Source organism: Bidens hawaiensis, unplaced genomic scaffold (assembly GCF_021521415.1).
Source record: "Bidens hawaiensis isolate Kalapana, Puna unplaced genomic scaffold, B.hawaiensis_p1.1 tig00015932_1, whole genome shotgun sequence".
NCBI lineage: Eukaryota > Viridiplantae > Streptophyta > Magnoliopsida > Asterales > Asteraceae > Bidens > Bidens hawaiensis.
In genome coordinates this window covers 376,760-400,449 of record NW_027492435.1, presented here as the reverse complement: position 1 = coordinate 400,449, position 23,690 = coordinate 376,760, and the positions used below count along the sequence as shown (strand labels likewise).

Sequence of the window (23,690 nt, the reverse complement as noted above, 5' to 3'; positions counted from 1 at the left end):
ATGCAAAACAAAGTCCAACCAAAGACCCGATATCGAACAAAAAAAACATTAAACAACACAACTATCATCCATACCTTCAACAATATTAGACGGCCAACAAGAACAACAAATTCGAAGGCAACAATGGCCATTAGGCGTAAGGTAATGACATCAACAACACCTAACGACCACAGGTCCAAAATCACACTTTGACAAACTCTTAACTACACCACAGATCCATAATTAATATAAAAAACAGAAATTCACAGTCTCACCGTCTTACCTCTTTCACCGATGAACCTGGTCGTAATCGGAGGACAACACCACTCTCTTACTCCTGCCATAACCAAGATGATGATGTCGGTGACTCTGTGGTGGATGAACACACAAATGCAAGATCATCTGGGCCTTCTGATCATTTGATAGAAAGAGAGAAAACGTCATCATAACAGGTGTAAAGCAACATCACACGTGTAGAGATAACAAACAAAGGAGTAGTATACAATTGAATAAGCATGTAGTACAACACTTAAAGCCGAGAAAAGTTCAAAATTAATATATATATATATATATATAAATTTCTAAAAAATATATATTTAGTTGTAATAATAGATATAAATTATAAAAAAATGATCTGTAAAGCATATATAATGTTGTGGAAATGATACCTTCATAAGAATAAACTGAACACATAAGTTAAAAATTACCATTAGCTTTCCTAATTAAGCAGTCAATGTACCTAATCATAACACCATTACACCAATAATTTTATTTGTTGAATTTTTCATAATCAGATTTTATATTTATTAATAATTTATAAAAGTAATTTGTTTAGTTGTAATAATAAATGTAAATTATAGAAATGGTCTGTAAAGTATATATAATGTTATGGAAAAATCACTTCATATGAATTAACTGAACACCGAATAGATTTATTAAAAATTACCATTAGCTTTCCTAATTAAGCAGTCAATGTACCTAATCATAACACCATTACACCAATAATTTTATTTGTTGAATTTTTCATAATCAGATTTTATATTTATTAATAATTTATAAAAGTAATTTGTTTAGTTGTAATAATAAATGTAAATTATAGAAATGGTCCGTAAAGTATATATAATGTTATGGAAAAATCACTTCATATGAATTAACTAACACCGAATAGATTTATTAAAAATTACCACCAGCTTTCCTAATCAATCATCAATGTACCTAATCATAATCCAATAGCTTTATTTGTTGAATCTTTCGCATCTTATTTTGTATTTATTTATAGTTTCTAAAAACTGTTTTTTAGGGGTAGTAATAGATGTGATGTGAATTGTAAAAATGATCCCTAGATTATATATAATGTTACGGAAAAGATCCCTTCATATTAATAAACTAAGAACAGTATACATAAATTAAAAATTACCACTAGCTTTCCTAATCAATCATTCAGTGTACCTAATCATAACACCAATAGTTTTATTTGTTGAATTTTTCATATAATATTTTATATTTATTAATAAGTTCTAAAAAATATTTTTTAGTTGTAATAATAGATGTAAATTATAAAAATGGTCCGTAAAGTATATATAATGTTACAAAAATGATCCCTTCAATTAAATAAACTAAACACCGAATAAAAAAATTAAAAATTACCACCAGCTTCCCTAATCAATCATCAATATACCTAATCATAATATCAATAGTTTAATTTGTTGAAATTTTCTTAGGAGACTTTTTATATTTTAATAATTTCTAAAAATTATGCAAGAGAGTTGGCCTGTTAACTTCGGTGATATCCTCACACTACTAGATAAGAATATTGTTTCCAACATAAATTTCAATTTTTTACATACATTATTTCCTACACGTTTTCAACGAAATTCCTACGAGAAATGGAAACCATAAATTTGCAACATGAGCATGATTCTAAAAAGATAGCGACAAAATACAATTATGTTGGAAATGCGTAGCAACTATTCCAACAAAAAATTTGTTACACGGTTTCATTTAGCATTTTCGTTAGAAATGCGTAGAAAAAAACGAATTAAATAAATAATAATTTCGGTTGGGAAGGGCTAGCAATACAGAAATCATGTTGATTTCTGTTTGGGCTTAGTTGGGCTTGGTCATTGGACCTCTTGTAAATGCTAACTATGTAAAGCATGTTTTATTTGATAATTAGGAGAGCGGAACAAGATATCTCTCTCATACTTTCATAGTCATCACCATCAAGAGAGCAATACCGATTTGTATAATCTCATGTACCAGACGATTTAATAATATAATCGTGTACATTTGGAGTACTATTGTGTTTATCATATTTATATTGTTCTTCTATCTCGTTCTTGGATCACCACAGTGTTAGGATTCCGCACTTGTTCTAGTTGATATCATACTGTAGTGATCCATATTAGGGACTTACAATTGGTATCAGAGTCTTTGACTTATTCAGGCTCGTTATTGTGATATCAAAAGATTCAAGATCTAAGTGTTTGGTGATTTGTTTGTATTACCGGTTAAATGTTGATCGGAGAAGAGAAAAGTTCAATTGTGGGGAAATATTGGTTTTTGCTTGGGAAACAAATCAAATCCCATTAATCTCGGGAGTTTATTACAGTTAAAATCCTGCTGATTCTCTAGTTTTCGGCCTATATAATCTGTTCTCGGCTAAGTTTCCCAGTTTTCGGCCAAGATTTAATTTGCTGAACAAGTAATCATAGTTAGAATCAAGGGTTTTCGGCCATATTTGTTCGTTCTTGGTCAAAAACATGGGTTCTCGGTCAACATTTTTGTTCTCGGTCTTCAACCTTAGTTCTCGGTCAGAGTTTCAGTCAAGACTTTGAGTTCTCAGTCAAGGACTTGGGTTCTCGGTCAGTTAGTCAAGACTTTGAGTAATTTGGCGGGAAAATTTTTCTTGAACGAAATTTTTCCTGAATACTCCTTATAAGTGAGATTTCATTCTTGAAAATTTTGGTAAAAATAATTTTTTTTCGGTGATTTTTTGTGATATTTTTGGCGGGAAAATCGTAAAATATTTTGTTGAACAAAAATTTCCATAGAGACTTCTTTTGAGTGGCACATCTTTCTTGAGAATTTTGGAGAACATATTTTTCGAAAAAAATTGGCGGGAAAATCATAGTAATCACTCAATGGATTCTCCACAAACCTTCTCAATGTTTAGAAGTACTCTTAATCAGTCTACTCCCTCACTAGTAGTATCTCAGAGCATGAAGAGTTCGCCTACAGAGGTAGATTCAAATATATTAGCAAATTCCAATATGGTAAGGGAGAAGGAAATGGTCAAATGTGAAAACTACACCCTTAAGAAAAATGAGAAACTACTTAAAGAAAAGGTAGATGCACAACATAAGAACATACGTAAACTTCAATCAGATTTTAGTATAAAACGTTGTCACCACTTAGATGCCAAGAGGCGTATTGTTGAATTAACTGCCGAACTAGATGCATCTAAGAAGGAACTTGAAGAATTAACTGTTAAATTTGAAAATGCCGATTTCAACTTCAAGAAGTTTGATTTTTCAAGTGAGGTGGTTGAGAACATAATTAAGAGTCAACTAAAGTATAAAACGTAGAAAGTTGAGGGATTATGATATGAAAAGGTGTCTCCTCCTTTTAATCATAATTATACGATTATGCCTATAACTGAAGAGGAAGAGGCTAGGGAGGAGAATGAGATATGGTAAACAGGTTCAATCTGAAACTATTGGATCAGGATCCCTAGAGGAAATCAAGCCTGGTCTTCAATGTATTAACAATCTTGTTGCCTCTACTTCATGTGCTGAAAATGTTGACATTGAGAACTGTGATTAGAATGACGATCATAAAGAGGTTATGTGTGAAAATCTTTGCAAGGTTAATGAAGGTTGAAAAAGGGCTAAGAAACCTAAAAAGGTTGACAGTTCACTAGGTGTTGCTGGTGTTAAAAGGTAAACGTGTTACCATGTGGCACTCTAGGTCACATCGCCGTAAATTGTGCTCATCAGCTTTACGTACCCTATTATATGAATAATCAAGGGGTTAAATTCAGAGGAAGGTCTCGGTCTATGCTGATGAAATGGGTCTCACCTAAAACATCAACTGAAGGGAATTCCAGAGTTAAACCTTCTGATGGTGATTGGAACTCAGCAAAGAAAAATCAGAGAATGAAGGTGTGTTTCGCATGTGGGAATGTTGGGCATCTGGCAAAAGAGTGTCTATACCGTACAATGAAAATGAAGACTGTTAAGGTGAAGAGCACTCAAGGTTTCAAGGTTAACAAGACACGTTTGCACTCAAATTATTTTAAACATGGTAAAGGGCAGTTCAATTTTGCAAAATCCGACAGTGCTAAGAGTGTTGAGAGTTCTATTTCAACAAGTTCAACTCCAAAGTCTGTTCTTTCGTGTTTTAGTAAACCAAAACAGATTTGGAAAGTTAAGACTCAACAAATTGAACCTGTAAAACCATATATGCTCTTAGATGATGGTAAAGACATGAGTTGGCAAGAGGTCACATGTGTCGATGCTCAAGGGAATCCCAAGACATTCATGACTTGGGTTCGTATGTCCAAATGATCACCATACGTACAGAAACAACCACAAAATCAATGCTTATTAAATGGGTTGTTCCAGACACATGAATTTGTTGATCATGTCTGAGTAAAGATTCTGAAAGTTTTGAAAGCATCAGTCTATGGGGAAGATTGTTGGGTCACGATTTGGTTAGACTGGCGTATTTCAAAAGACCATGACATAATCAAGACAAAAGAGAAATAATCTAGTTGAGCCGAAGTATTATACAAGATGGAACTTATGGCTTGGAGCATGTAATACCGAAATCCCTATGTATCGGTTGGGAAGGGCTAGCAATACAGAAATCATGTTGATTTCTGTTTGGGCTTAGTTGGGTTTGGTCATTGAGCCTCTTGTAAATGCTAACTGTATAAAATACGTTTTATTTGATAATTAGGAGAGCAGAACTAGAGATATCTCTCATACTTTCATAGTTACCATCAAGAGAGCAATACCGATTTGTGTAATCTCATATACGAGACAATTTAATAATATAATCGTGTGCATTGGAGTATTATTATGTTTATCATATTTATATTGTTCTTCTACCTCGTTCTTGGATCACCACGGTGTTAGGATTCCGCACTAACATCGTGTTCGAGTTGATATCATACCGTAGTGATCCAGATTAGGGACTTACATTATCTTTGTTAGAAAAGTAGTTTGGTTCGTTATCTTTGTTAGAAAAGTAGTTTGGTTCATTTGTTTTTGTTAAAACGTTGGTTCGGTTCGTTTATTATTGCTAGAAAACTAGTTTAGTTTATTTATTGTTATATATAAAGGTGATTCCATTCATTTTCTTTTGGTTAGAAAATTTAGTTTAATGTAAATATAACTTTTACCTATAAGCAGTCCACGCTTATAGAATTTTGAATCTCGTCGGCTCCATTCAAATTTTAAGTAATCTTGTCTTTCCCGTTCAATTTTAGAAAATATCGCCTGCTTCGTCCATTTTTTGTGAATTTTTTTGTCATTTTCTTTAACATATATCTTTCTCTCCCTCCTCGCCTTCCTCTTCCAATTTGATCTCCGTCAATCATCTTCTTTAAAAATAAGCCTCCAACCATGTAAACTGGATTAGGCTCCGGTGGCGTTTGAACTGTTTTCAACGAGCACAAATCAAAGCCAATGGATGAATTTATCGGGCTTTGATTTGTGCTCGTCAGAAATGGTTTAAACGTTTACATGGTCAGAGGTTTTTGAAGGAAGATGATAAAGAAAGATGACAAAAATGATGAAGATGATGAAGAGTAAAGGGAAGAGAGAGAAAGACAGTGTTAAAGAAAATGACAAAACAAATTTCTCAAAAAATGGACGATATAGACGGAATTTCCTAGAATTTGACTGAAAAAGACGAGATTACTTCAAATTTGGACGGAGCCCACAAGATTCAAATCATTTTGACCTCGTTGGATAGATTCCCAATATGGCGTTTCAGAAGTGATTTGAAGGGCTATTTCTGAATTTTAAAAGAAATTGAATTATTTTAATTTTTTCTCTCTAAAAAAGTGTCACTTTGGAATTTTCCCTTTTAAAAAGTGGGTGGTGGGTGTCGTGGCCAACTGGCCTCTGAGGGACACTTGAAAGTCGAAAATTTAATACAGCCACTTGACGTGATACCTCTTGCGTATTTGGCAGTATTAGAAGACTTAGGTGCTGTTTGTTTTTGCAGACATAAACTGTCTGTAAGCTGATTTCATCTGTTTTTATGTCTGCAGCTGAAGATGTGGTCTGAAGCTCTGTAAGCTGAAAAAATAAGACTGTTTGTTTTTATAAGTTAACACTGTCTGCATAAACTGAAAATACAAACACATTAATTAATAAATTATTTATTAATTCATTAATATCACCAAGAAAGGGAAGTACAAGGAGTTCCAGAAGAAGACGATGTAGAAGAAACTCCATTGTTACTATTCGAATCACCACCGCCACAAACGTCTTCGTCGTCGCCAGAAGACGTCTCCTCCGTCTCCAACAGTGACGGCGACGTGTCCGGCGTCTCAAACGGCGTATTTCCGGCGACCCTACTCTTTCTCCCGTTTTCCTCACCGTTGTACACCGGATTCCAAATGGATGGGTGGCATGGGCGATTAATCCCATCGGGACCGGAATGGCGGGGGCTCAATCGTTTATCGCGTTCAAGGGTTCCAACGGATCGATGACGGTGAAGACGTATAATATTTGCTCCTACTCGTCAATTGTTGAAGGGAAGATTGCGTTTGAAGTGCCGGAGGCTAGTGCTGAGTTTTCCGGTGGGGTGATGAGGATTTTTGCGACGATGAAGTTGCCGGAGGCGATAACGGAGGTGAATCATATCTGGCCGGAGTTTATGGGATGCTTATTGTTGTTTTTGGATGGTTGGAGAGGAGGCAGCAGGAGAGCAGGTAGGGTGAAGATGTGTGAAACAATAATTTTTAGCTTTTTTTTTAAGATAAAAGAAGCTGATTTCAGATCTTATCTTAAAAAAAAACAAACAGTCTTCATGGGTGATGTCTGCGCGCCTGCAGAAATCACCCCTCCTGCAGATGTTTTAATCAAAAACAAACACAACCTTAGACCAATTGTCCCTTCATCCCCAACTTCAATCCTTGCATATCGAATTTCCATGGCATCCAGTTCTTCTACTGTTATGGCTTCTCCTGATGCTATTGCTAGCAGCTATGATGTCTTTCTAAGCTTTAGAGAGGCAGATACTCGACATTCTTTTACGGATCATCTATACGACAGTTTAAAGCGAGCAGGAATTTGCGCTTTTAGAGATGAAGAAGAAATCAACAGAGGTGAAGAACTGGAACCTGAAATTGAGAAAGCAATCAGAGCATCTAGAGCTTCAATAGTTATATTATCACACACTTATGCAACCTCCGCTTGGTGTCTTGATGCGCTTGTGCTCATCCTTGAGCAAAGGATGGTGTTCAGTCATTTTGTTCTGCCTATATTTTATCATGTTACTCCTACAGATATTAGGAAACATGAAGGACATTTTGCGGTTGCAAAAGATAACTGGAAGACTGCTCTCACGGAGGTTGCTAATTTGTCCGGTTTCACTCTTTCCGGGTATGGCTATTTGTTTTTGCTTTTAATTCAATCGTTATTGAATTGAGTTTTAGTTAATTTGAAAAGCAAGTTTATATATAATCAAAAATCAAAAAATTAAAGAATTTGTAGATATCATCTTATATGCCACTTCATTTTCAGGCCTGAAACAAAGACTTTAAAGAAAATTGTTGATACAATTTACAATTGGTTAGATGAGAAAGAAGTTCATGTTCCACTCTATATAACATGGATGCCTTCTCGTTATGAGGAGATCAGATCCTGGTTAGATCAGTACAATGCTGAATTTCTGGCAATTTATGGCATGGGTGGAAGTGGCAAGACGACGCTGGCCAAATATATATACAATTTACATAGGACTTTCGAATATGTGAGTTTTGTTGAAGACATTGGTAGTAGATGCAAAACATATAATGATTTACTTGAACTGCAAAAACAACTTCTTAAAGATATTGTTGGGGGGGAAAAAAGAAAAATACCTGGCATTTCTCGAGGGACACGTATGATTGAGGAAGTGTTGCAAATGAATAAGACACTCATTGTTCTTGATGACATTGTTGAACAGAGTCAGTTAGTTGCGTTACTTGGAACCGGGAAGATTAATGTACAAAGCAAGATTATAATTACAACCAGGGAAAGTACAGATAACTGGTTTGACTTTTCATATTGGAGGTGTCAAAAGTATGAAATGAGATTATTGAACGATGACGAATCATTGGAGCTTTTTAGTCGTCATGCATTTCGATCCAAAATTCGGCATGCTGATTACAAGGGTCTTTTGACATATTGTGAAGGAAATCCACTGGCTATTGAAGTTTTGGGCTCATCTATGGCCAAGCACAATGTTGACATGATTATGCCAAGTCAACTGCGGTTATTGGAAAGAGAGATGGATTCTAGAATTCAAAGTGCGCTTATAAGAAGCTATGTGTTGTTGCCAAGTAATACTGTGAAAGAGTTGTTTTTGCACATTGCTTGTTTCTTTATTGGCATAGACGTTGATTATGTTATAAAGGTTCTGGAGCCTGATTATGCAGCAAGATCTGGCATCAAAACCCTACTTGAGAAATGTCTTCTTTATGTTTCACCAAACAAAAAAGTTATGATGCATAGATTGCTTCAAGAGATGGCAAAAAACATTGTCCGACAAGAATCGACAAAATTACCTGCAGAGCGTAGTAGAGTGTGGCTTAGTAGTGGCTCGTATAAGATACTGAGGACAGGAAAAGTAAGATGCTTCATGCCAATATGTCAAGCTATCACTTTTACCCAATACCTGTTTTATCTAACTCTTTATAGTTTGTATCCATTTCATTTAGGGTTCAAAAACAGTAGAGGGATTAGCACTTGACATGACAATGCTACAGAAAGTTGATTTTGCATTCAAGGTAATACATAAAAGTAAAAATAAAAAAAACGAAGATGAAAAGGTTGAACGAGTTTTTTAAGTTAAGTTTTTTTTTCGGCAAGGTCTTTTAGCTACTAGAAAATGTTGGTCTTGTTAAATTTACAGTCATCAGAACTCAATACAGACGCCCTTCAAAATATGGAATTACTAAAATTGCTCCAGCTAAATTTTGCGGAACTTAGTGGATCCTATGAGTATGTTTCTAAAAATTTAAGATGGCTATGTTGGCATGGATTCTATTTAAGAACCATACCTTCCGACTTATATATGGGAAATTTGGTGGCTATTGATATGAGCTATAGCAAATTGGAAGTATTTGAACCCCCTATGGTAGTTAATTCAATATCCTTTTTTTTTCCTTCTTGAGATTAATTAATCATCCTTTTGAAACCGTAGGTGCTAAACACTTATAACTTATGTGGCAGGTTCTTCAGTCATTGCAGATTCTAAATCTTAAAGACTCACACAACCTATCTGACATCTGCAATATCTTCAATATCCCTTGTCTTGATACACTAATTCTTTGGAACTGTTACAGTTTAATTAATGTTTGCAAAAGCATTGGAGACCTTACAAGTCTTACATTATTGAACATGGCAGGTTTCAAAAGCCTATGCAATAGGGAGAAAATGAATCTGTTAGGAGCTTCTACTTCTGGTAGAGTTGTTACAAAACAGCCTAATTTTTCCTTCCCTTCTTCATTAAATCAGTTATTCCTTAAAGACTGCAATCTTGAATGTACAGACTCTTTGAGTTTCAGTGTTCAGCCATATTTAAAATACTTAAATTTATGCAACAGTCTATTTGAGTCATTGCCTTGCTATAATCATCTTGAAAACCTTCGGGTTCTTGACCTGAGTTTTTGCTCTAGACTCAAATGCCTTCTATCTCTCCCTAGTACCCTTGCAGAATTGTATGTATATTACTGTGAGTCACTAGAGAAAATAACTTTCCAATCACATCGATTCCCTTTACAAGAGTTTGGTTATGAAGGTTGTGTTAATTTGTATGAAATTGAAGGATATATCAAACTAATACCAATAGCTAAACTTGATGAAACTGATTTGGGACACATGAAGTGGCTAAAAGAATATGAAAATCACCAGGTGCGTCTTGTTGGTGATGATGAGCTGACAGTAGGCCGAAGTTGGCAGATCCAGGTTGGTTGTTTCTCTCTGAAATACATCATCAATTTTCAGTCTGCAAACTAAACATTTAGATATATTGAAACCTTTTGTTTGTGTGGTACAGATGTTGTACGAATTCAATATAATGAGCACATCTCTGCCACATATAAAGGATCCAAACATGACACCTAATTATACATCAAATCTTTCTTATTTGAGCTTTGAGGTGCCTTCGTGTCCCGAAAATAAGACACTGGAAGGAATTAATGTAACTTTCAACTATACAATTTCAAATGATGATTAGGCATGGTTTTGTAAAATCAGTACGACCAATGGTGGTATTGATAATTTGATGTACAGTCCTAAAGTCTTTGGCAAACCAGAATTAGGTGAAATATGTTTATGGTATGGCTATTGGCCAATTGGAAACACACTGGACACTGGGGACATGGTTAATGTCTCTATTGTGGTATTAGCAGTTTGGTGGTATAGATATAACAATATACATAGCTGTATATTCCTAAATTGAGAAAAAATATACAGCGTAATGTTAAATTGACTGATTCAGCTACACGCTCGGTGCGAAGTTCCAACAAAATTTAGAGAAAAGTGTTGGATTAGAAAAGTGTAACAAAAGCATCTAATTTACCCTCACATCCCATTGTTTAAAACATAGATATGGATTAGAGAAGTTAAACTTCTTATTTGTAAATTATTGAGTGTATTAAAAAGAAAAACTGTAAAATAATTATTTGTGAGTATGATAAAGATAACGATAGAAAATGAGATGGGGGAAGTTTTAAAAATAAACAAAATTTAGAGAAAAGTTCGTTCTTTTTCGTAAATTATATAGATAGAAAAGAAGAAAGGATTGTGCATCCATTATTAATTATTGTGATTATTCTTTGGATAATATATGACTTGGCTTAATGGGTTGGTGGTTTATTGGTAAAGCTAAAAGCCTTTTAAACACCATGAGTTAAGGAGAGGGAGGTTTGCTGTTCAAGAAAAAGAATAAAAGGAAATAAGTACAGGAGGCTTAGTCAAGGAGCGAGTCACCATTCAACTTATCATTTTGTAAAATAAATTAGAATGAAAATGCCATACAAATTAAATCTGTTAACATAGTAGCTTATGTTGAGGTTTTCTACGACAACCGTGTCGAGCTTCCATAAACTTATTATATTGTGAGGTTTTTCTTTGCACCTACCTTCATATAATTTAAATCTGTTAGCGTACTGGCTTATGTTGAATCTTCTTTATTGTCATCACACTGCTTGTTGCCGGTTTTGACAACGTGTTTGTATTTAAAATGCTAAGCAGGACAATGAACTCTACAACTGGAGAGAGCGAAAAGCCGTCTTCATCAACTTTAGCACATCAATGTTGCCTTTTTTCTTTTGCAGAAATTCAATCTGCAACCAGAAACTTTGATGCAAACCTGGTCCTTGGAAAGGGTGCATTCAGAACAGTGTATAAAGGTCTACTTTCTAGTGAAGATTCTGCTCATCTTGTTGCCGTCAAAAGGTGGGATTCAACATCCAACTTAGACGAACTTCAGTTAAGGGCGGAGATCGATACACATTCCAAATTTCACCACCGTCACTTGCTGTCTTTCGTTGGCTATTGTGATGACAACAAGGAGAAGATCCTGGTTTATAAATATATGCCGAAAGGAAGCCTTTTCAATCACCTACACAATGCTCATACTCCTTTAAGTTGGGTGACACGGCTCCAGATAGCCATTGGTGCTGCTCGAGGAATCGACTACCTTCACACTGGTGTAGGCACACACAGTGCCATACATGGTGGTGTGAACAGCACACACATTCTTTTAGATGAGATCTGGGAAGCTGTGATTTCTGATATTGGGTTGCCCAAGGTTGTCCCGACCGATCAATCGATTTCTTATGTTAGTCTCAGGGTCGTAGGCACATATAGGTATGCTGATGCAGATTTTATGGCAACTGGAAAACTGACGTTGAAATCAGATGTGTATGCATTTGGAGTTGTATTATTTGAATTGTTATCTGGAAGGGCCGCAATCGATAGCAACTACGGGAACGACATTAACTTGTAGAATGGGCTAAAAAATGTGTAAAGAAAAGAAAATTAGATAAGATGGTTGATTCTAAAATCAAGGGAACAATTTCTGCCAAATGTATAAGAGAATTTTCTCAAATTGCTGATCGTTGTGTGTGTGATGTTTCGAATGAACGGCCTACCATAAGTGAGGTGGTGGCCTCAATTGAGGCTCTACTGGAACTACAAGATGAGTCTAACCATTCTACCAAGCCATCAGGCAAAATGGGTTTCCCTTGGAATATTCTCAAATATTTTCTCCCACAGACTAAACGAAGCTCTGGTTAGTTTTGTATATAGGGTTCATAACTATTTTCCTTTGTCAAATGGTACTTACCATCTCTAAAGAGTAACTATTGTTTTCCTGACTCTAAGCTTTTATCCTTTTTTTTGTTAGACCAAAGTGGATCAATTCACAAAAGAGCCTTGAAAATAACAAACATCGGATTCATGAATGAGTAGTCAGAGAAGTAAAAATGTTCACATATTGTGAATTAACTTGCTTGGGTGAGTGGTTAATATCCCTAAATAAATCAAATAATCCATGTTTTAACCACCAGATATTTGAATTTTCTACATCTGTTGTAGGAGCTGCAGTTCGACTTCCATTAGTTACAGACTGATGATTTTAGTGAGCCCCTGCTTTACAGACCGAAGTGGATTCAGAATATAAGATTCTAACTACTAACGAGCATGACAAGTTGATACGAAGGAGAATGAATAGCTTGGTGAACTATCACTGGCATCCGCCCACCTTAAATTTGTTTTTTAGTGTTATTCCTATATTAAAATCCCGATCACCCCCTTTAAAATTTGTGTTAATTAGCACCCCTATCGCCCCCATAAAAAAATTCTAGAGTTTGTCACTGTGAAGTATCGACAGAACCAGTGCTGTGAAGTGTGCATTAACGTGCCAAGTTTTAATATTCGTCCATTTGTATCGTGTTATGGGCAAACTTATCCATCAATCCATGTGGATGACCCATTTAGGCGAACTTGATTGGTCTCCTTAATCTGATAAACTTATCCATTAATCCCAATATGGACCTGAATCTATATTGTTTTCAAAATAGTTGGGTGTCTTGTAATTTATGAAAAAACTAGGTACTTTTTAAACTAACGAAGTGTTAACTGAGACGAACCCCAACAAAGCATGGGAGTTACTATATCAAAGTAATTTTTTCTCCAATTACGCTAAGGTGTCTTCTTCTCTCCTTTTACATTTGCTATTGTTAGTAGAGTAAATTAGTAAATTACACCGAGGGCGTATATACGGCACACTCACATAATCCATATCAGCCTACCCACGTTCCTAGTTCATGCAACAACTCAACTCCATGTTCTCATGCATGTGCCACTAGTTTTAATTCTAGTTTGTTTTATTATTTAGTATTCCACGTAATTGGTCTAATTATTAGGATAGTGGGTCATTTCCTTGCTTTGCCTATAAAAGGTTGTTTTTGTTAGATTTGAAGTAATGAAAAAAAATATTAAGATAAGTTGTTTCAGTCTCTAGCTTTTTTATCTTGTTCTTAATTTAACAGTGTTTGTGTAATTGTTGAAAACGATGACACAGAAAGAAAGAAATGAAGCAGAGAAGCAAAATTTTATTTTTCACAAAATGAAAAGTTACACATACAAGAAACAAGAAAACTATATATATAGACAAGCATACACCGTGTGTATGTTATACGGCGTGCAAGTTACATGTTGTATAACATATACATCGTATATGTATATATGCTCACATCCCCTTCAAGTTGGAGGTTGAGAAGACCCCAACTTGCATAACAACGAGTGAAAATGAGAACCTAGTAAGCTCTTAGTAAAAATGTCAAGAAGTTGATCCTTTGAGTTTGTATGTACCAAAGTCATAGGCCCTCTTGCAACCTTTCACAAACAAAATGACAATCTATTTCAATATGTTTAGTCTGCTCATGAAAGACATGATTCTTTGCAATATAGATCGCAACTTGACTATCACACTTAAGTATGACAGGAGTAATGTTAGGAACATTGAACTCTTAGAGAAGTCTTGTCAACCAGGCAAGTTCAGCAGCTACCCTTCGAAGAGATCGGTACTCGGCTTCAATCGAGCTTCAAGAAACAGTTGGTTGCTTATTAGATTTCGAAGAAATCATAGAGCCCCAAAGAGATATATAAAAACAACTAACCGATCGGCGAGTATAAGTACATGATGCCTAGTCTGAATCACAGAAAGCTTGCAGATCAAAGGAAGGATTACTATTAAAAAATAAACCTTGAGATAACGTTCTTTTGGCACGTGAAAGGGTATGCAGCGCTGTTGTGACACATGCCAATTTTCATCAACGTTCGTACAAGCATACATGCGTCAAACTAATATTCTCTTATTGAATGCATCGTCATTTAATCATCATAAGTCTAGCATAAGCCCCCACATGCATTATGAGCATCTAAGTATATTTGTTTTACTCGAACACACAAACAACCTCCACAAACACGAATGTTAGTGATAACACGAATGTTAGTGATAACACAGAGAACATTAGAAAAGTCTTACCAAAAGATATAAAAAGAATATTTATATATTCATATAGATAATTTAGAATAATATTTACGTTCAAGTATACATATTTTATTTGAAAGCAATGTTTTCGTATTGTAAATTATCCGACATATCTGCCTATATATATAATTGCCTACATCTGAAGCCCTCACGTCGCTCCCCTCTTCCTGTGCCACCAGATTGCTCCATTTAAAAATAATGGCTTCTTATTGATTTATACCTTAAATTTTCGCGGGTTACGTGTATTATCCACGGGTCTCGGCAGCTAAAATGGATTATATCACATTGTCCCTTGTCATTCTTCCATGATGCTCTAAACCCTAATAGCCCCTACAAATACTAAGGGGTTGTTTGGGATTCCTTATTTTTGCTACTTATAACTTATGGGTTATAAGTTATAAGGTGTTTGAGAAAGTTTGGTATTGTGAGTGTATAAGGTATAAGTTACAACATTGTAACTTATACCTTATGCCTTAAATAAGGTATAAGGAGGTAAAATAAGGAATCTCAAACACCCCCTAACTCTACCACCGCTCCAAAAACTCTAATTAGCCCCTAGTTTTCAAGATCGTTCGATACTTTGCTGACACCAGTTTCAATTTTCCATCATATATGGCTTTTTTGCAATCGTTTCAATAGGTATGTACCTTATTAATTGGTTCGATTCTCATTCATCAAGTTCTTCATTTCTCAATATTTTGAATCTGTTAATAATATACAATTTGTCTTGATTCTGTTCTGATTGTCAATTAGGCTGCATCACACACGAAACCCTAATTCTACAATCGCTTTCTATTTTTTATTTGGTATTTTAAATTCACCCGTGTTGATATTCAATTTGAAAGACAAGTAAGTTTGTCGTCATACTGTTAAACTTTTAGCAAGTGAATTAAGAACACGAACACGAACACGAAATTTGATCAACACACGATCGACTCTTTTATTAAGAAAACGACTAACGAGAAAAACTTAATAATTAACTAACACAATGAACCTAGGGTATATATAAACCCACGGTTCCAATCCTACACTAACTCAAATACATAATTTGAATCCAAAACAAATAGGATTAAATAAAATAAGACTAACTTATCTTATAATAATAAACTAATTATTATATTAAATATTCTCCAATATTTTAGGAGTCTTCAATCTGAGTTGGTGTTGGACACGTTTAACACTCCCTCTCAACACCAACCTTCATCTATCCGTGACACACACGAAGAACCTCGACTCGAAACAACCAGCGACTCAACACAATAGGTCACGTCTTCCGACATTGGCTCAAATGTTGAATTCCAACACTCCCTCTAGATTCATACTTGTTCCTAGAGTCTTTCATAACCCGCAACACTCGTTCTCTTTGGACTTGATACTTGGACTCGTCACACGCCTTCACAAGAAGTTGCGTCTTGGTTCGTTACTCCTTAATCTACACAAGATCTAGGACATATTCAGCTCACCTCCAAACATTCTTATCACATGTCTGGATCATCTTCGGTGGTCTCCTACGAACCCACTATTCGTACAAACCGAAACCGAAACCATCGAGCCCGTTGTCTTCTATTTTGGCAGTCCCAAAACCATAACTATGTGACCATTTTTAACCAACGGTTCTAGCTCCGTAACTCATCCCTCGTTGTTGTCAACAACCTGAATCGTTGCTGCCATGTACGTTACAATTTGGTCTCGAAACCGAACCTCGAACATCTGATGTTGTTGTCTCGTTTAGACAGCCCGAAAACGCTACCACTCGGACTGTTGAGTTATCGATCCAACCCACTAAACTACATGACACACGAAGATTTATAATTACCCCGACACACGATCATGGCACAATATCATTGCTTGACACACGGAGGTTTAACCATCCCGACGCACAGAGATCTAACCATCCCGACACATGATGACGACACATCATCATTCCCCGACACACGGAGATTTAACCATCCCGACACACGGTGATGGCACATCACCACCGATACATTCAACTTGATGAACACCAAAACAAAGTTGACACGCAACCTTGTTGCACTCCGTTGTACCGGCGGACCGGAACCACCTTGGAACTCCCTGTTAACACCCGTCGATAGCCCTCACATTTGTTGTTGTCTTTCGATGTCGTGTTAACTGTCAACTATTCTCTACAGCAATCAGGTTTTTTTTGCTCCTGTCAATACAATTCTGCCTAATCTTTGATCGAAAACTCACCACAAGCGGTTTGATCGGAATCTGGACACACGATTTCTCGAAATCTTTTCTTGGGGCTCACCAAATAAATACAAAATACTACTCAAAACCTTTGCTCCTTGCTTCCTTTTACTCCACTCCACGTGAATAACTAAAAAAAAAATTAAAACAATTTTACTTTCTTTTTCTTTCTGCTCGATTGAACAAACAATCATGGGTGTTACCCTCAACTTCCGTTTGATATGCTTGGCCAACCTTTATTTCTTGAACGTATTCCTCCTTGAAAGTGGGTATCTACAACACGCAACACAAGCGCACCGACTCACGGTTTGCTCGAAGAGCTTTTCTTATTAATCGACTTGCAAAAAAGAAACCTAGATACACGGTAAACTTCTTAACATGAGCCAACCAAGATTCGCCACCACCATTTATCCCCTATAAAACAGCCACGGACATTCGGACACCCCTGTCGTCCCAAAGGGAACTTTTGCATGGCATGACAACGGTCGAACGAAACATCTCGCCGGTCTCCGTTTACTGTTGTTATGTTGTCTGGTTGCGACATAAGCCAATTTTTCACGTGTGCCCTCCACCGACGAACACACCCGCCGGTGGAGGCTGCCCCGATCTTCAAACTGCTTTCGATACGAACCCTAGGCTCTGATACCACTTGTTAAACTTTTAGCAGGTGAATAAAGAACGTGAACACGAGATTTGATCAACACACGATCTACTCTTTTATTAAGAAAACGACTAACGAGAAAAACTTATTAATTAACTAACATTAACCTAGGGTATATATAAACCCACGGTTCCAATCCTACACTAACTCAAATACATAATTTGAATCCAAAACAATCAAATCTCGTATTCGTGTTCTTAATTCACCTGCTAAAAGTTTAACACATACGACCTTCTAGGGTTATCTATTTTTCCACAATTCGTTTTGAATCGCCACTCTAATTTTGTTATTGAATGATATTTGGCCTTTTTTTCATTGTGTATGTGATCGGTTAGTTATGGATTAGCATGTTCTTCTTTTCGGCTACACTTATTGGCGATCAACAACAAATCACAAATCTAATTGTTGTTTGTGATATGATTTGTGTTAAAAACTTCTACTAATTACCTACAAATGGGTTTGGAGTTTAGAAGATAACTAGTGTTTTACTAGGCTGCAACGGATCTGTTTGGGGTTGTTTTATATTATTTGTTTCTAATATTTATATAATTTTTAGGATTTTAATTTTAATTATAGCAAGAAATTTATAATATACTTAGGATTTGATAATGAAAGAGTTTCACAAATAAATAAGATGCTATAAACCGGTTTAATAGCTATATGGGTTTGGCGAGACCCATGACCTGTTTTTTTACTATAAAATTGTTCTTAATTATAAATAATATCTTTTATAAAAGAGGGATATTAACTTTTAATATATCCCTATTTTATAAGATTTTCATATCAAATATTTGATTAGATTAATTTTTAATATAATGAAATGTTATAACTCGTTTAAGGACTATTTGTGTTTGGTGAGACCCATATCCATAAATCCGGATTAAATGCATAACAAGTCTTCATTTACGAATAAAACAATCAATCTGATGACTTGAAAGAATTTAAAGAGGTTTCGTTTATATATATTTAAGATTAAGATACTTAAGAAACTTCTGTGGTGGTGCAAGAGTAATAAAGCTACCTACATGGTGTATGAAGTTTAGCTGATTTATTAAAAGCTTGGACTTGGTTTTATTATGCTTGTCGATTGATAGGGACACAAGGCTAATAAGAACATACATGTGTGTTTAACTTGTGGGTAGGGATGACAATGGGTCGGGTCTATGTATTCCCAAACTCATACCCGGTTATTAAAGTCCGTCACAAACCCGTCGGGTTTTAATCGGGTAATTACCCATCGGGTTTTTTGGGTTTTTCCATCGGTTTTGATAAATTACCCGTCGGGTATATCCGGCTCAAAACCCGCCGGGTTTTGACAAAATATAGTTAATCGATTACAAAGATGGTTAACATGAAAATAAAATATCTCAAATAATTGACATAAATAAATTTCGACATATAATATATTTGGCATATAGTATATATATATATAATATAATAGATATATTAGATATCAGGTCGGGTAATCGGATATATTATAAATTTTGACATGTAATTGGGTCGGGTAATCAGATATATTAGAAATCCCAAACTCATCCCAAACCCGTGAAAAATTTCAAAACTAATCTCAAACCCGTCCAAACCCTAGTGGGTCAGGTATTACCCATCCAAACCCTAGTGGGTCGGGTATTACCCGTCCCATTTATATGTCAGGTTTCGGGTTTTCCAATCGGGTCGTATTTCATTGCCATCCCTACTTGTGTGCGTTTTATTTTCATGTATTCAAACGAGTAGCAAGGGTTCAATCCTTTGACCTTTGTGACATCCCGATATTCGAATGTCTAAAATATGTAATATATTAAAACGAAATTCAATCATCAAGACATTCTCCTTTATGCATGAGTTTGTTTGTATGTTATTGTGACTAGTTTTAGTGAACAAAGAATTACACTAAAATGAGAGGAATATTGGTGTATTTAGTGTCCATTCTGGTATAACTTATACCAGATTTACTTAACATAAAATAAGGAATAATAATAAGCAATGAATTAAGTTTGAAGACGTGGATTACACATTCGATCACTATTATGATTCGAGCACCATGGACCCTTACTGGTTCTAGTGGGCGTTGTCCCTTTGGCAGGGGTTTGAGGCAACACTTAAGGGCCTAGCTGCCAAGTGCTTCATAAGGTGATCCCCTTCCTCCATGCGTGTTGATCTAGACGCAAGCGAGGCACGGTGGTCACATGGTCCCATGTTACCTTGATGACGAGTATGGTCATCATTTTTATTTTATTTCTTAGTGAGCAAACGACTTTCATAATCATTACATGGCTTTTATGAATAAAATAAAAATTAAACTAAATCACAACCTCCATTCTCGAATCACATAATGTATTAGAATCAATCTCAAACCCTAAACCAACCAAAATCTATTCTCAAAGCCATATTCGACTCGTTCAAGTACTTTTCTTCATCTTAATTAAGAGTTCATCATATCCATTTGCTGTTGTTGGATTTTTCTTGTTATAACTGTTCATCCTCATTTTGTTTTCTGGTGTAACTAATTTGATAAGTCTATAGATTGTTATTGATTTTTATAGCAATTTTTAGAGGTTTACTAAATTTTATAAAACAATATTTCATAACTATATATATATTGATGATGTTTTGTTATATATTCGGGATTTATGACAATGTTAGATACGTGCGACTCGATTGCTCATGATTTTACCGAGTATTGTTGATAGATCATATGCAGATAATATTGTTTATTTAATACATTTTTCTAAGTTATCCGCTTTGACTTGAACCCATATTGAACTTGTCATAAATTGACCCGTTTTAACCCGATTAAGTTATTACAATTGTCATATTATAACATCAAGTAAGACTGTAAGAGACTTCAATAAGGATTGAATTTTAAAGGAACATGCCCGAAAAGCTCCATGCCGGCCAAATCAGCAACCTGCGTAAGAGCTGTCTTCCACTGGTTTACATTGTCATATGTCCACCTTGAACAAGGTTTGACTTGTATGTCGAAACTACCTGTTTGTTTCCTAACATCTGCGGGCTTAACGTGATAAAAAACAGGTAGAACATACTGATTGCACTCCCTCCTTTGTTCCATGATGGCCACAAGCTCATCAAGGCACCAACAGGAGGCTCCGTAATTCGTTGACAATACAACGATCGAAGCACTGGATGATTTAATTGCGATCTCGATTTCATGTTTCAGTTCTTCACCTCTGTCTATTTCTTCTTCATCTCTAAAAGTACTAATTCCTGATTGAATTAGTTTGTGGTATAGATGATCCGTAAAAGAATATCGAGTGTCTTCTCCTCTAAAGCTTAAAAAGACATCATAGCTAAAAGCTTTAGTACAAGAAGAAGCCATGACAGTAGTAGTAGAGGAGGAACTAGATGCCATTAAAATTTGATCATTGGGGAAAGATTAGTATCTCTTAGTCATTTAATATTACAAAGTAGGAAAAAAATAAAAAACAAAAACAAAAACAAACAGGTGGCATTTGAACTTTTTCAAATATACCCCACAAAGGCGACCACACGACGTACCTATCGTTTATTAATTTGTTAGAAAAAGTTGGCAGATTTTATACGTTGTATTTTTTAAAATCACTTTACTTTCTCGCCCGTCTCTCCTAGCATTCAATGAGATGTATGGGATCTTCTTACGGATCATGATTATATGGTGACGAAGCCTCCACATCGAACTACATCCACTATCTTTGCGGTGGGCGGTGATCTTGTTAAGTTGTTAGGTGTTAGCAGGTAGTGTGGTGGGCGGTGGGCGGTGGTGGTGGGTGGCGGTGGCATTGGCCGGCGGCAAAAGGTGGTGGTGGGTGGTGGTCGTTAGAGGTGGTGGAGGCCAACAAAGGTGTTGGTTGACAGTGGTATAGTGGAGAAAAATGACACGGAATGAATAGAAAACAACTGAGATGAATGGAGCGAATTTCGAATAAAAAGTGATTAGATTTTATTAATTAATTAAACACTATTTCTTTCATTCACAATGGTTAATTTCATCACGTCTCTCATTTATACATATCAAACAGCCGTAAATACAAAACAGTTGTAAATGATTAAATTCAAAAGAACTTTTCAATTGACTATGAATGAAAGTTAAAATAAGAATCTGAATTAATCGCTTGATAACTCGAGTAAACATGAAAAACAAAAATTTATTTAATTTAAAAAATATATATATGTTAATGCATTAATAATTAAAGTCTTAAATGAAAAAAAGAAAAAAAACACTTAAAAGGGTTATATATTTTCGTTTTTGTTTACATATTGCAATATAACAAACAGGGGATATCGTATTTTAATAATTTAAATATTGGTCTATTAGTCGGTATTAGTTTTAACTTAAGATATTCTCTACATTAATCCCAATTTTCACTTTATTGGTCTAAACTAAGTCTTTTCTTAACAGAAACTAACCCGGTTAATTTCAGATCAAAATTTGTCATTATTTCAAGCTGAATGAGACAAATGAAAACTGTAATTTAACTTAAAAACTCAGCACCACAATCGCCGCCACCGCCACCTCCATCTCACCGCTGTCCGCCAATGTCGACTTTGCCACCATTGTCGCTGCTGCCGCCACCGCTACCACCACCACCACTGCTATCACCGTTGTTGCCGCCACCACCACATGTTTATGAAGGGAGGGTTTGAAGATTGATTTTGGATTTTAATGATCAAACTTTGGTCGGCAATATTAATTATATAAATTTCATCACCACCACTTGTTTATGAAGGGAGGGTTTTAAAATTGATTTTGGATTTTAATAATTCAAACACCGGTCGGCAATATTAATTATTTAAATTTTATTTTTCCTTAGGTTGGGTTAGTGGTGGTGGTGGTGGCGGTGGTCGCGATGGTGATGGTCGCGGTGATGGTGGCGATGTCAGCAACGGCAGTCGCGGTGGTGGTGGCGGCTAGGGATGGCAACGGGCTGGGTTCGGGCCAAGTATTGGTAATCCCATGCCCGTTACCCGTTTGTAAAATCGTGTCACATACCCGGCCTATTACCCGTCGGGCATCGTGCATACCCGTTTGGACTTTCAAATACATTTTTTAATCATTATAATTATTTTATAACTTTTATTCATTCAACAATTATTACAAATTTAAATATAATGTACTCCACATATATAAGCGTGACAATAAATAAATAATATCATTATATTTTTTTATAATTAATATATATATATATATATATATATATGCTTCACAATCTACGAAATACAAATAATTTTTCAGGTATATGATTTGAGTATATGTCTCGGGTAAACGGGTATGTGTTTTAGGGTAATCGGGTCAGGTATCATCTAATACCATACCCGCCCCATACCCGGAAAAATTTTTAAATCTTAATTGCATACCCGACCCATACCCATCGGGTTTCGGGTATACCCGTCCCATTTGTTTCGGATTCCGGGTATACCTGTCGAGCTCGGGCTTTTTTGCCATTCCTAGTGGTGGCGGTGGCGGGCGTGTTGGTGAGTTTTTAAGTTAAATTATATTTTTCATTTGTATCCATCAACTTGGAAAAATGACATATTTTGCTCTAAACTTACCGGGTTAGTTTTCATTAAAAAAATGCTCACTGAAGACCAACATAATGAAAATTGAGATTAATATAGAGAATTTATTATGTTGGGATTAACTTTGAGATTTAGGAACTCGAAAGAAATCAACATAACAATTTTTTTCATATTTGTAATATATGTAGGTTACATGTACGTATAAAACCCCGTCAGTAATCTCGTTGGTATAGTGCAAATGTGTAATATTTTGCATTGCATATATGCAATGTATTGCATAAAATACAACACTACTTCACATATTTGATATACACTATTGTATATATGCAATATAAGACTAATACACACATCGAATACACATTAGTACGTATGTGTAACACAACATTAATGAACACATTCACTAAATCGACTTTTATTTTTTTTTATATATTTTTTGCATATAATACAATACTATTACACATATACAATACACAAATATTGCATATATAAAATTAAACACAACTGAACACAAAAAAACATAGTAATATATACACATGTG

General features: G+C 35.4%; 1 protein-coding gene and 1 pseudogene across 1 annotated transcript; one reads left to right on the top strand and one right to left on the bottom strand.

Moving 5' to 3' along the window:
* LOC143550182 (disease resistance protein RUN1-like) overlaps positions 1-21,011 on the bottom strand; it is a 30,844-nt pseudogene extending 9,833 nt beyond the window's left edge.
* On the top strand, positions 7,105-10,469 carry LOC143550169 (disease resistance protein RUN1-like). The gene is made up of 6 exons (XM_077040870.1): positions 7,105-7,601; positions 7,743-8,829; positions 8,921-8,989; positions 9,115-9,339; positions 9,435-10,169; positions 10,261-10,469. Exons 1-6 carry the CDS (start codon positions 7,150-7,152, stop codon positions 10,438-10,440), a joined length of 2,748 nt encoding a protein of 915 aa, XP_076896985.1. The 5' UTR covers positions 7,105-7,149; the 3' UTR covers positions 10,441-10,469.
* Positions 21,012-23,690: the final 2,679 nt, after the last annotated feature.